Source organism: Buteo buteo, chromosome 3 (assembly GCF_964188355.1).
Source record: "Buteo buteo chromosome 3, bButBut1.hap1.1, whole genome shotgun sequence".
In the NCBI taxonomy this organism is placed as follows: domain Eukaryota; kingdom Metazoa; phylum Chordata; class Aves; order Accipitriformes; family Accipitridae; genus Buteo; species Buteo buteo.
In genome coordinates, this window is record NC_134173.1 from 21,357,632 (window position 1) to 21,370,722 (window position 13,091).

The following is a 13,091-nucleotide window of genomic DNA, read 5'->3' on the forward strand; positions in this document are numbered from 1 at the left end:
ATGTAAATATTATAGTATGATTTGTACAGAGCTTTTATTTTGAAATCATTTGGCAAGAAGAGATTTCTGTGTGGACAAATGCTTTACTGATGTAAAAGGATGTTATTCTGTTGATTTCACTGGACCAATGCTAATTTATTGTATGTGGCAAGCTTCCTTTAACAGCCTTTTGTAGCTTTGTAGAAGTGATGATGCAAGATTCAGGGTGTTCATCTGTACATTCTTGCAATACACTTCTTGAGTAAAATGAATTTTTCTTCTATTCCACAACAATGGTAGCACATAATGAATCAAAATCTTAAAGAAAAGATAATTCAGGAGACTAGAAATTCTACTGGATTTAGTTTGTTTTGCACTTCTAACAACACAGACTCCTCAAAGCAAAATGTCAGGAGAAATTGCTAGGCCTCACAGTCTAAGAGCCTGAAGCCATCTTTATTCCTTAAAAAGACATTTCTGTGAACAATACAGGCTGATACTCAGAATATCTGTTCATGTAGTCTTCTACTCTTTGAAAGTTTGCACAGATTAATTTTAGACTTTTTGGACAGTAAAACAAAATCTGAGATGCTTTTCTGGTAACCAGGTTTATATGTGTTGACAGCATTGAACAGAGAATGGATTCTGCAGTTTCATTTAAAATGCGGAGTAATGTGAGTTGTAATAAACATTTTCACCACAGAACTTGTCATGCTATTTTGAAAAACATACTTAGCCGTTTTTTTAGATTTCCCCCTCTGTACTCATCCTGAGGGAAAGATATAGCTGAATTTATAAAACTAGGAGGAACCAGTCTACCAAGAGCCTTGCATTCCTCCAGGCTTGTTCATTTTGCTTATATGGTTTACATTATGCCAGTGTGATTTCAGTAAGGTATGCAATAGGACACCAAAAGTGATCCTGAGGTCCTAAAATTATATCTTTCTTTCAGGTATTTTCAAGGTCAGGTAGAGTTTGCATTTGAATTGGGGTGTAGATTTTGAAGTAGGAGTTGGTACGTCTATTCTTAATACGCTAAACATTTCTGAAATTTAGGGGGGAAAAAATGTGTTGGGCCTCATCTTTCCCTTTAATTTTTCACTTTTGGAGCCTGGGGCTTAAATATTCATACATATGAAAAGATAGAATCTTCCCTTATTGTTGTCTCCATTTGTGTAAATTGAAAAGTATAACTGGGAGTCTTTATCCAAAAAGACTACCAGGAAACCTGTGCTTGCCAGGGCATGTATCTGTGTGGGCTGTAGAGCACTGACTATGCCCTTGGAAATGGGGACTTTTGGCTAGCATCTGCTGCGTGGCCACTGCTGGCTGAGTTTATAGTCTTGAGGGGGAAAAAAAAATAAAAAATTCCTGATGAATGGGGAGAAGGGTTCATTTTTATAAATCTGTTTCAGGAATAATGCACTTGGTGTTGCTGGATCTGCATTCAGGGAAACAAGGTTGTTAGGCTAAATAAAGCAAAAGGGACTTGTTACGTTGGTATTGCTGCTGTGAAGATGTTCTTCAGTACAAGTTTATTTCGCTGGTCTTTACAATTGGGATTGAAATGCCTGTAAAATGACACTTTTAATCTATGTCTGCTTGGGAATTGCTAACTTGCTTTGGCTTGCCCTTTTTACCCTTGTAGCTCAATATGGAAATGAGTTCTGGGAAAGCTATACAGTCAAATTACAGTGTACAAATCATTAGCTCTTGCCACACAGCTCAAGTTTATCACGTGGCTGGTTGGGGGACACTGAATGGATGTGGAAAGTGGTAAGAAACTGCCTTCAGTGATGTTCAAACCTGAAGAACTTAAAAAAGTAAAACATCTGTAAAGAAGTGTTCTAAGGATGTTGGAAAATCAGCTTGCATTACATGGAGTTCCTGGTTCAGACCCATTTTGGGTTGCAGAGACTGTGGGATATGAGGTATGCGAAAACCCTACCTGCTGATATTCCTTAAAACATCTTCATCTGCATATGCTGGGAACACCTTTATCCCTTCCTCCAGCCTGATTCCCTTGCTTGGGAACATAATTCCTGAGAATGTAACTCCTACTGATAGCTTGTCTTGTGGCTTCTTAACTGCAGGTACATTTATACAAAATCCTTTCATTTCTGTATTTAACATATATTTCAGGGACTGACAAATTTTCCTGGTGGTGCTGATATTCATTATCGTGTGAATTTATCTATGAAGTATTTTTGGGTTCCTACTGTCTATGTGTGTAAATGGAAGAGAATTGAGAGGATCCAGGGGAAAAGAAGGCAATGGTTTTTTACACTGTGCATACTTAAATGTTTACAGAACCATTCACTGATTTTTTTTTTTTTGAATGCCACTTTTGGGTTCATAGTATCAAATACCTTCACTGCAGCTGTTGGTGAACTGTAGGCATGCAGGAAAAATCAATCTCTAGATGTCTTGAGTACCAAACTTGGCTGCTGTTTTTCTGGAAAAACATTGACTTGGAAAGATTTAATTTATTGAATTGTGCATTGGATATGTGCACAGTTTCTGTGAAAATTTTCTTTTCTTTAACTGGCTTTTCCCTTCACTCCTCCCTCACCCAGAAACTTAATATTTAAAATAAATTTAACTTGCATACTCTTGTGAATATCTTTTATTTCTGCAGCAGTGGCTGCAGTTAGTTTGTGATGAAGGATAGCTCATTGTTACTAGTTGGAACCGGGTTTAAAACTAGCTACATCAGCTGCAGACTATAATGGTTCTTAAAGAATCTTAGTGTAATCAAAAGTAGATCATTTGTTGTTCGGCCAACTGTGTAATAAGTAGGGAAGTAGTTTAGTTGATGGCAGCAAGCAGAGAGGAAAAATAAATAAATAAAAGACATATAATAGTTTTTAAGGAAAATTTTCTACCATGGCATTGCAAAAAAAATTAGGGTTCCAGTCTTGCATCTTTTATGCATTTGAGAGAGATGATTGACTTCAAAGGAACTTGGAGGTGTGTAGCAGTTCCTAAGGTCAGTCAATAAAGCTTCCCTAGTTTTAATAGTTTTCTGCAGTTCTCTTCTGTGGTGGAAAAAATACCCATACAAATGACTCTTGTCACATACAAGTGTCTTCAGGTTAGGGGTACCAAAATGATGATACTCAGATTCTGCTTGTGCATAATCCAGCATGAAACAGGTATATAACTCAACTACTGCTAACTGAATCAATGAAATCCAGGCTGTATGGAGGGAATACAGTTGCTTGACTTGGAGTCTGCCTGAATTCTGTTCTTTTCCCTTTAAAAGCATGTATTTTAGCATTTTTTTTTCAGTTGGAGCTTGTTGGCATGATGTAAATTTTATTTAAAAGGGGCTTTTCTCTTCATGGAAGCCAGATTTATAATTCTTGGTATTCACTTAACTTTGATCAAATCTTAAGGTTGTGCTGAACAACAGAGGATTCACAGACCCCAGAGAAATTTTGTTTCTAAGATGGTAAGCCTGTGACTAAACAGTGAGCTGGCTTCTCTTTTTGTTTACTTCTGCTTGCTGAAATTACTATAAGTCAGTAGGCAAAATACTCTGTGTAAATTTTCATATTTATTGAAACAACTGGAAATATTCTGTTTGTATGTGCTTAATGTTTCAAAGGATAAAACTGGGATGCCTGAAAAGAAAATCAGATCAAGTGAATATCATGGTTTTATGTTATATCTGATTTTAGTCACAACTGAGATTGTTTGACTTTTTTTAAGGTATTAAATCCAGTAAGTCATTTGAAGATAAGTATCACCAATTTTTTTCCTTCTCATGTCTGCAAGATCTCCTAAGCAAAGCTCTGTTCACTTGAATGTTTTGTTTCAAAAGTAGTTTCCTGAATTGCACATGCAATGCCATTACTATTTATCTCTGTGTTTATTTTCCCATTTGACAAAATAAAAATCTACTTCTGTGGCAAGTGCTATTCTTGCTCTGGCTTTAATCTGTATTGCAAAAAACCTGAAAAAAAATTAAATTTAAAATATCTGAAAGAACTGATTGTGACTGAAGTGGAGCTCAACACAGTATTAATACCGCACATTCAGACAGGAATTATGATGATTATACCAGCTGACCAGGCAGTCTGCTCAAGTAAGAATACATACCTCTGAGATGGCTTAATAATACGGCATTTTTCTTTCATATAAATGTGGCTTGATACTATAGTGCATGTAAAACATTAAACTGCTATATAGAAGTCTTACCAATTTGCAAAGACAGCCTTTTTAAGTGAAGTGATGTAATGGGTATTAGGTAAGGAAGAAGATAGTAGCTTTGCAGTAAGTGCACTTCAGTGTTAGCATCTAATGCTGTAGTTGGGGGCCAGTGCAGGTTATCTAGCTGCCATGACAAGGTCAGTTAAAAGGTGATATAAACTTAGTTACTGCCCTGCCTACTCAGAGAAGTGCTGTACAGTGCTGTTGTGTGGATGGGGATTTCACTTTGGACCCAGGATTGTTAAAAAAAATAGTTGATATCTGCATAGTTTAGAGAGTACACATCTTAATAAGTTTATCATGCTTATATTAGTCACATTCATCTTATTTGTCTTTGTGTGTTCTCAGCAGTGTCTGTAAACAGTCTTCTGCTTAAATAAGTTTAACACAGAATGAAAATGGAATGCAGAGATTTTTAATATAGGGTATAAAAAGCTTATCAGAAATGCTATTACTGAGAGGATTAAACTCCCAGCTAAAATGTGAAACAAAGAGTTGTTTGGGCTGCACCTGTTTTGAAAAAAAACCAACCAACCCACTTCTTTGAAACCCTCAGTGGTTCAGAAAAGCTAAATAGCACGTTTCCTATAGAAAGAATGTTATACCCAAGTAATCCTGAAATGTACAGTTTAGATAGAGATTTCAGCTATTACATTAACACAGAATGATGCACTAAATATATTTAGTCTTTTTTTAGTCACATAAGCAAATGTTTTGTTGTAATGTTCAGAGTTTTGACAGAAAAATGATACATATATCTTAGTAAAAGATTAGACTGGCCTTTTGTCAAAAGTTTGTGCAAAAATTGTATCCAGAGTCACTGTACCAAATTTTATCCCCTCCCCAGGCAAACCATATACTGATTTTAAAATTTGAATTGCCCATTTGGCTTCTAGTGGTCTTTTACAGCATAATGAAGTGTTAAAATTTTCTTCTTGCATTTTTTAGGTCTTTCAAGTTGCATATGTCATCATCAAAGCTGCTAATGCTCCACGACCTGGAAACTGGATTTTGGAACGTTCCATAGATGGCACAGAGTTCAGACCATGGCAGTACTATGCAATTAGTGATACCGAATGTTTAACTCGTTATAATATTACGCCAAGAATTGGGCCGCCAACTTACAAGAGAGATGATGAAGTGATCTGCACCTCCTATTATTCCAGACTAGTTCCCCTGGAACATGGAGAGGTATGTTTGGTTTTGCACTTGTGTTTTGTGACTAAGAATATGGACCGATAGCAATTTGAAAACATTTGGATTACAGTTACAGAGTTGGTCTTGCTCAGCACTACCAGATGATCTGTTGTTATTCTTTAGCGATACTATCTTTACATCATGTACCAGTATAGCAAACTTTTAAATGTTGGGATGAAACATGTCTTTGGCTCCATGTATTCCTATTACTAAACTCTTTATTCTCTCTCTCACCACATAATTTGCTGGTAGCTATTAGCTGTGAATTATTAGTTGTTTTATCCTGAAAGACACTAAAGAGTCTCTGTTTTGCCAGGTTTTTCATTTAATAAAGAAAACCCCTGTGTTAGGAACACCTGGTTGTGTGAGATAAAGCTGCAAACACTGTTGAAGTGCTCAGCACAGCTGGAACTCCTAAACAAGCCTTGGCATTGTTTCAGGGATGTAGCATAATTAAAAGAGCTATGAGTTGTACAGACTCACTGTTGATTGTTCTTTCTTTTAACAAACTCTATTCATGGTACTTGTGTAATTTATTACATGGAGGCAGCCACATAATGAAATGATACATTAAAACCAGCGGTTATTCTATTGTGAATGCTATAATGTAAGAGCATGATAATAAATGCAGCATTATTCCATGGAGAATGCTAGTAACTCTTAGCTTAATAGAAGCCAATATGTTTTTATTTCTTGGTTAAAAAAAGACTGAAGTGTATGCAGCTAAGGGCTGAAGTGTGTCAAACTTTCACATAAACTTAAAACTATGTTTCAGCAAGAAGAAAAAAATTCAGTAACATCAAGTCCCATTCACTTTAATCAAATGTTTATTGCAGTGATGTAAGCATAATGGAACAGACAAAGAAAATTAACATGTCTCTACACTATTAACCAGAAGACCCTTAGGTTGACTCTGTACAAACAGTGCCCCTTGTGATGTATATCTGATATCTGATGGGCCATACAACTCCAATCCCAGGAATGCCAGAAATTCAGTTTAGTGATTTTTTTCTCATTTATTTTTCCTGATCTACATGGAATTAATTGGGTGACACTATCCAGAACATTGCTTTTTTTCTGAGTGTAGTAACATAGAAACATAAAAAATGACAGAATTAAATTGCTGTGTACTACATAGAATTATAGAATCACTTAGGTTGGAAAAGACCTTTAAGATCATTGAGTCCAACTGTAAACCTAACACTGCCCCATCCACCACTAAACCATGTCCCTAAGCACCACATCTACATGTTTTTCTAACACCTCCAGGGACGGTGACTCAACCACTTCCCTGGGCAGCCTGTTCCAATGCTTGATAACCCTTTTGGTGAAGAATTTTTTCCTAACATCCAATCTAAACCTTCCCCTGCTGCAACTTGAGGCCATTTCCTCTCATCCTATCACCAGCCACCTGACAGAAGAGACCAGCACCCACCTCACTACAGCCCCCCTCCAGGTAGTTGTAGAGAGCGATAAGGTCTCCCCTCAGCCTCCTCTTCTACAGAGGAAACAACCCCAGTTCCCTCAGCCGCTCCTCATAAGACTTGCGCTCCAGGCCCCTCACCAACCTGGTTGCCCTTCTCTGGACACACTACAGCACCTCCATGTCTTTCCTGTAGTGAGGGGCCCAAAACTGAACACAGGACTTGAGGTGCGGCCTCACCAGTGCTGAGTACAGGGGAACAACCACCTCCCTGCTCCTGCTGGCCACACTATTTCTGATGCAGGCCAGGATGCTGTTGGCCTTCTTGCCCACCTGGGCACAGTGCTGGCTCATATTCAGCCGCCTGTCAGCCACCACCCCCAGGTCCTTTTCTGCCGGCGGGCAGCTTTCCAGCCACTCTTCCCCAAGCCTGTAGTGCTGCATGGGGTTGCTGTGACCCAAGTGCAGGACCCAGCACATGGCCTTGTTGAACCTCATACAATTGGCCTCAGCCCATCGATCCAGCCTGTCCAGATCCCTCTGTAGAGCCTTCCTACCCTCAAGCAGATCAACATTCCCGCATAAAAGCTGTCATTAGTAAAGGACAGGCTGCTCCTTCATAACTGGAATGGCAGGCAGACAGGAATATTCCTTGCACAGAATATTTCACGGCCTGTACTAGTGAATCTTGGCACCCTTTTGAAAATACTTGTATTTAGTGCTTTGAAATTGGTTCTGGCCAACATATTGAACTTAAGTATGGGGCTATAGGAAGTCCTGGAGAACAGCTGATCTCTACAAGCACCTGCCTTGTATCCAGTGTTTATTAGCATCCCAAAGTTCTGCAGTCAGCTTGTAGTGCCCTGATGTGAAAGAACTGATAAGGTAAAAAGACCATGTGTCTAAATGAGGATGTTACTTAATAATAACAATTTTGCCCAATCACACATTTTGCCAATTTGGCTGCTAGATTTTTCACAAGTTTGAAGAGGTATAGCTGCTCTACTGTAAGCTCTGTTTTTTACTTAATATATGCTGTTTGAAGATTTGCTTCCAGAAATTTACGTAATGAAGTCAAGGCTCATGATGAATTCCAAGGCTTAAACTACAGTTGTTTGGAAATGGTCTTGAATTATGGAGGACAAAAATATATAATACAAATATATCAGTGTATGTAAGCCATATATAAGCAATATATTAGCCAAATATAGCAGTGTATATGGAGAATCATTCTTTGATTTTTTTTTTTTTTTTAAATTTTTGTTTAATCTTTGAAATAACACAGTTACTGCCTAGGAAACCCCTAGCTCTACTACAGAATTATTATTTTTTTAATAATAATAAATAATCTTTAATATTTAGAACTATTTTCAGAGGAACAATTTGACAGTACTGGACAAAGTTGAAACTATAAATTCAAGAGTAGTATATGAGACAAAATTACTCTTCATAAATGAGGATATGTCATACACTCTAAAATGTAGCTGACAAGCTGAAAGCATGACCTCTTATTTGTTGTAGACACCAAGTGAAGTGTTTAATATTTGTTTGTGGCCTCCAGGCTCTCATTTTTCAGTTTCTTCCATAAAACAGGGCAGGAACTGCATGGTCATATAAGACTAAATCCTTGCATGTTCCTAAATTGCTTTGGAAAGAAGGAAGAGGCTGTTGCCAGAATAAGTCCTGCAGCTCAATACCAAAAGCCATCTCAGTGGGGCCAACTGGGATTGTGTGAGAGAGATGGAGGCCAGATAGGTTGGTTTGTGGTGGCAGCCCCTTGCTTTCAATTGTCATCTGTTGTGGCTTCCTGCTGTGCTCTCATATCACTGAGTACTCCTGCTGATTGTGCAGCCCTGTCCCAGCAAGGTATAGGATTAATGACCCCAGATTGAGCATGTGCACCATATTATGTTTTGCAATAAGATATTTACAAATTGTGGAGGAGAAAAATGTAAGGACAAAACTGTGCTTATGGTCAGAGTTACATGTTCCATGGGAACTAAGGACTAGCTTGTGGTACTGTTTTTCTCTTTATGCTATCTCCACAAAAGTCCAGGAGACTTGAGACTATGATGATCTGAGAGTGCTGGTTTCAGAACTGCATGAGTCAGGAAGCAGGAACTCTACCTGCAGGTAGAGGATGGGGAAGAAAAAAGAAACCCAGGTAGTTTAGTATCACACCATCCTGAGTTGTTGGAAAACAAGCTTAAGTTCTATGTTTTTAATTCTTACACTAAGATGTTTGTTGTTACAAATGAATCACAGTTATGTTTATGATTAAGCCAGTCCCTCTTTCTAGATTCACACATCACTGATCAACGGTAGGCCTAGTGCTGATGATCCTTCACAAAAGCTTTTGGAATTTACTTCTGCACGATACATTCGCCTACGACTGCAGCGTATTAGAACTCTTAATGCTGACCTTATGACTCTCAGCCATAATGATCCTAAAGAACTAGACCCCATTGTTACCAGAAGGGTAAGCTGATTATTCATAAACAGTATTCAGTATGACTTGATGGGAGAGCCTTTTCTGATCTGTTTGAGGAGGCAGTACTTGATCCTTGCCATTCAGAGTTGTTTTGATAGGTTGTTAAATAATTCTTGCCTTCCCTTTGACATTATTAACAACAATATCTTCTCAGAAACAACTTTGAAAAAACGTTTCTTACAGATTGTTTTTTATTTGTTTGGGTTTTTTTTAATTTGTTTGTGTAAATGATTTATGCTAGGAACAGTGTTTATAATGCTTTATCATCAAAATAAAAAATATGGTTTGGCTGATGGAAATGTCACTTGAGGCTGCTCTTGATGCAACTGCAGTACTTTTTCTGGCGTATCAAGGACTTCAGGACCGAGTGTTCTTGTTCATAATTATTTGGAAACCTTGCCATTGTGAATTTTGTTATCCGATGAGAGTTTTTTCATTTTTTAAAGCTGTTCTGAGAGTATTAACTGATCTTTACACATTTGATATTGAAACTGGGGAAACTGCGGCACCAAGCACTTCAGGCTCCCACAGAAATTCAGTATTGGAGCCCCTAATAACAGTATCTACCATGGCTACTGTTCTGCAGTATTTCTGCTTTGTATTTTGTCATTTTGAGCCTTTTCTTAATTTACCTGAGAACCACAGTTTAGGACATCAGTGGGTTCATTTTTCTATGAAGGTAGGCTTTCTGATGAGGACAGAAAAATATGAAAAGTGTTTCCTCTTCCCCTTCCTTTGTAACTCTTTGCCTTGAAGAACATCTGCAGGCAACTCCTCCTTGCACAGCAACAGGACTTTTGCAATTTGTGGCTTCTCTGATACTGGCAATCCTTGTGCATTGACACTGCTTCTATGAGGTCTGGCTAGATAGCTGGGTACAGAAGGGAGAAAGGAACTTGGATTTGGTCAGGATTTGGTGGGTACTTTCAAGGCAGCCCAACTCTTACCTCGGTCATAGAGATAAGCTGTAGCATTTTTAAAGTGTAAAATCTGGATGTTCTGCTTGTTCTGTCTGCCCCATATAGGAAATATTAGCATGGAGACTGCAAGTGCAGAATATTGGACAGCTGCTCCAGCTGTGGCTTGCTGGCCATAGGGAAATGGTTAATACACAGCCTGAGCAAGTGAGATGTTTCTGTGGAGCAGGCTGATGGACCTTTAGGTCTGTTGATAGTATTGTAATATCAGGAAATACACCCCAAAAAGAAAGGCTTGACAGAGAAGCATACAAACATACAGCTGGGAAACAAGGGTGTTGAGGACAAGCATTCCCATTGCTTTTGTAACACACAGAGTTCTGCAATCCAGGGCTTAGTACTACCCCACCTAGCACTACTTAGTGCAGTTTTGCATGGGAAGCTACACATCTTCATCTTCACAAGATGTGGGTTTTATTGGGCAGGTTTCCCAAATCCTGATGTCTCGCCTTTTGTCTCACTGTGCAACCAGCTACAACCAAGGTAATCACTTCCAGCCTTCTGGATTGTGTTTCTATTGTTTTTGAAGACTTTACATCCAGTTGTTGATACCAATTGTGTTTAGTTTCTTGTACATAGTGTTGTAAAACAACCAATGCAGAACTTTTCTAAGTGTTCAACAGCACCTTTCTGTATCTATTTATTAATTCATTTCTGTCTGTAGCATTTGATTAGCATTGGTTTCTAGCTCAACTTCAGGCTGTACATAGCTGCTATAAGCCATACACTATGAGTTTTCAGAAAACAAGACAAAGGAGATGAAGCAGGCAATGCAGTGAGAAATACAGCTCTGCTTTTGTCCCCCTACTTTTCTCAGTCTGGACCTCCTTCTCTGTAGTTAAGGACTTACTGTTCATTATAAGTCCCTGAGTGTTGTCTGTAATTCAAGCCCATAACATTAAAAAAATACTAAACATAATAAAAAATTTTAGAACATAAAAAATTAAGTATGAAATCAAAGAGGCTAGTTTGCTCCAGCTCCAAGATCCTTCAAAGAAATAACAGTCCAGAAGTCAGCATATCTGACCACCCAGGGCCACCTCTTCTTCCTGAACCAGATGGCTGTAGAGTTGTTAGGTCTGAGAGTCTTGAACTCTTCCCTTAGAAGTATCCTCAAAAAGTGTTTCTTTTTTCATTTCCCTGTAGCACATACTTCCCAGGATTCAAACAGGCCAACTGTGTTGATACTGCAGCTGTAACTGAACCCAGATGGTCATTTCCTGCCTCTTCCTTGCCTTGAAAATTAAATCCTTTCCTTATGTATGTTGCTTTTGCTCACCACCTGGCAGTATTAATGGATTTTACTCTGCTGTATCACCAATTTTTAAGCTAAGAATTTGATTAGAATAATGTACTGCTTACATACTAGTAGCAAAGAGCTAGTCTGGAAGCGAGTGCACAAACTGGTTTTAAGGGAGGACAAAGTTCCTGGTTTAAGAAAACATACTCTTACTCCCCGGACTAAAACTAAAATAGAACGATTTGTTAAGTTTCATGGCTTCTTAAAGGATGAAAAAAGGATTTTGATTTTTATTTTTACAAGTAAATTTTGGCTGAGGTCACATTTTGTGGTCTTTCCTGAAGCTGAGGAATTGTGCATACTTATTTAAAGTTAAAAGTCAGTTATTGTTTTGTACCAGTGAGGAAAAATATGCGGAACAACAACAACAAAAATCACAAAATAGAAGGTTTCCCCAAGTGGCAAAAATTCAAAGCTGCTTTTATTTTCAAGTATATCTTTTATTTTTTCAAGTCATAGAGTAGTTGAATGCTGGTATTTTATTTTCCAGAGTAGAAGGGAGGATGTAAATACACGTAAATGTCTTATTCATCCCTTTTTCAACTTTGTGTTTTGTAGTACTACTACTCAATAAAGGATATCTCTGTTGGTGGCATGTGTATTTGTTATGGCCATGCTCGCAGCTGCCCTCTGGATGAAATCACAAAGGTATTCTTTAATCTCATTAATTTATTTTCACAAAACAACTTTTCTGATTTAAAAAAAAAAAAAAGACTTTGCCTAAGGAGAATGAGAGAGAGGAGGCTGAAAGAGGTCTTACAATATGGTGCACACAAATTATTTTCTATAATTTTCTTCCTTGTCTGTGCAAACATATCTGGGTCTCTGGTAACGTAGCTGTCTTGAAGTAAACTCTTTTTCTTTGGCATTAAATTTAAACAATTCAAGGGGCACAACAAGAAATAGTCTCTCTTGCTACACAGGAGATTTGTCCCTCCTGTTCTAGAAAGGCTATTCCCCAATAGTTGATATAGCATGGTTGAGCAGTCTAATGCTAATTGTGGGGTATTTTGGGGTCTTGACATTTTTTGGAGTAAGTCTGCTATTAGGTAGACTTTTGGCAACATTGATTAAATTATCCATTAAAAATATTTTTAAAAAGTGAATTTTTTTAATTCTTAGAAATTGCAGTGCCAGTGTGAACACAACACATGTGGAGAGAGCTGTAACAAGTGCTGTCCGGGTTACCACCAGAAACCGTGGAGACCAGGAACCATTTCTGCTGGGAACAAATGTGAGAGTAAGTGTGCACAGAGGTTTAGATAGTTTCATAAAGGCTTATTATTTTCTTGTTTGAGGTTGCTTTTCATACATATCTATACTAATTCCCAAGAAAAATCCACAAACTTAACTGTCTTCATGGGATTGTTTAAAGGTAGAGGACCTACTTCTAATCATAACTGTTAAGATCGTTTTAAATGTTCTATCCAATATGACTTCTTGGCTAGTGGAGTTGTCACATAGTGAAGCTTTCAGAATCTCTTTTTCAAAGAGACTTGGGAATTTATC

The 13,091-nt window shown here is 37.9% G+C and overlaps 1 protein-coding gene across 1 annotated transcript in view; it reads left to right on the forward strand.

Moving 5' to 3' along the window:
• The window catches only part of LAMA1 (laminin subunit alpha 1), a 112,716-nt gene that overhangs the window by 30,072 nt on the left and 69,553 nt on the right, over nucleotides 1-13,091 (forward strand). The window contains exons 4-7 of the mRNA XM_075023034.1: nucleotides 5,143-5,385; nucleotides 9,114-9,293; nucleotides 12,141-12,230; nucleotides 12,705-12,822. Of these exons, the coding sequence (XP_074879135.1) occupies nucleotides 5,143-5,385; nucleotides 9,114-9,293; nucleotides 12,141-12,230; nucleotides 12,705-12,822 (631 nt within the window). The remainder of the gene's footprint in view (nucleotides 1-5,142; nucleotides 5,386-9,113; nucleotides 9,294-12,140; nucleotides 12,231-12,704; nucleotides 12,823-13,091) is intronic.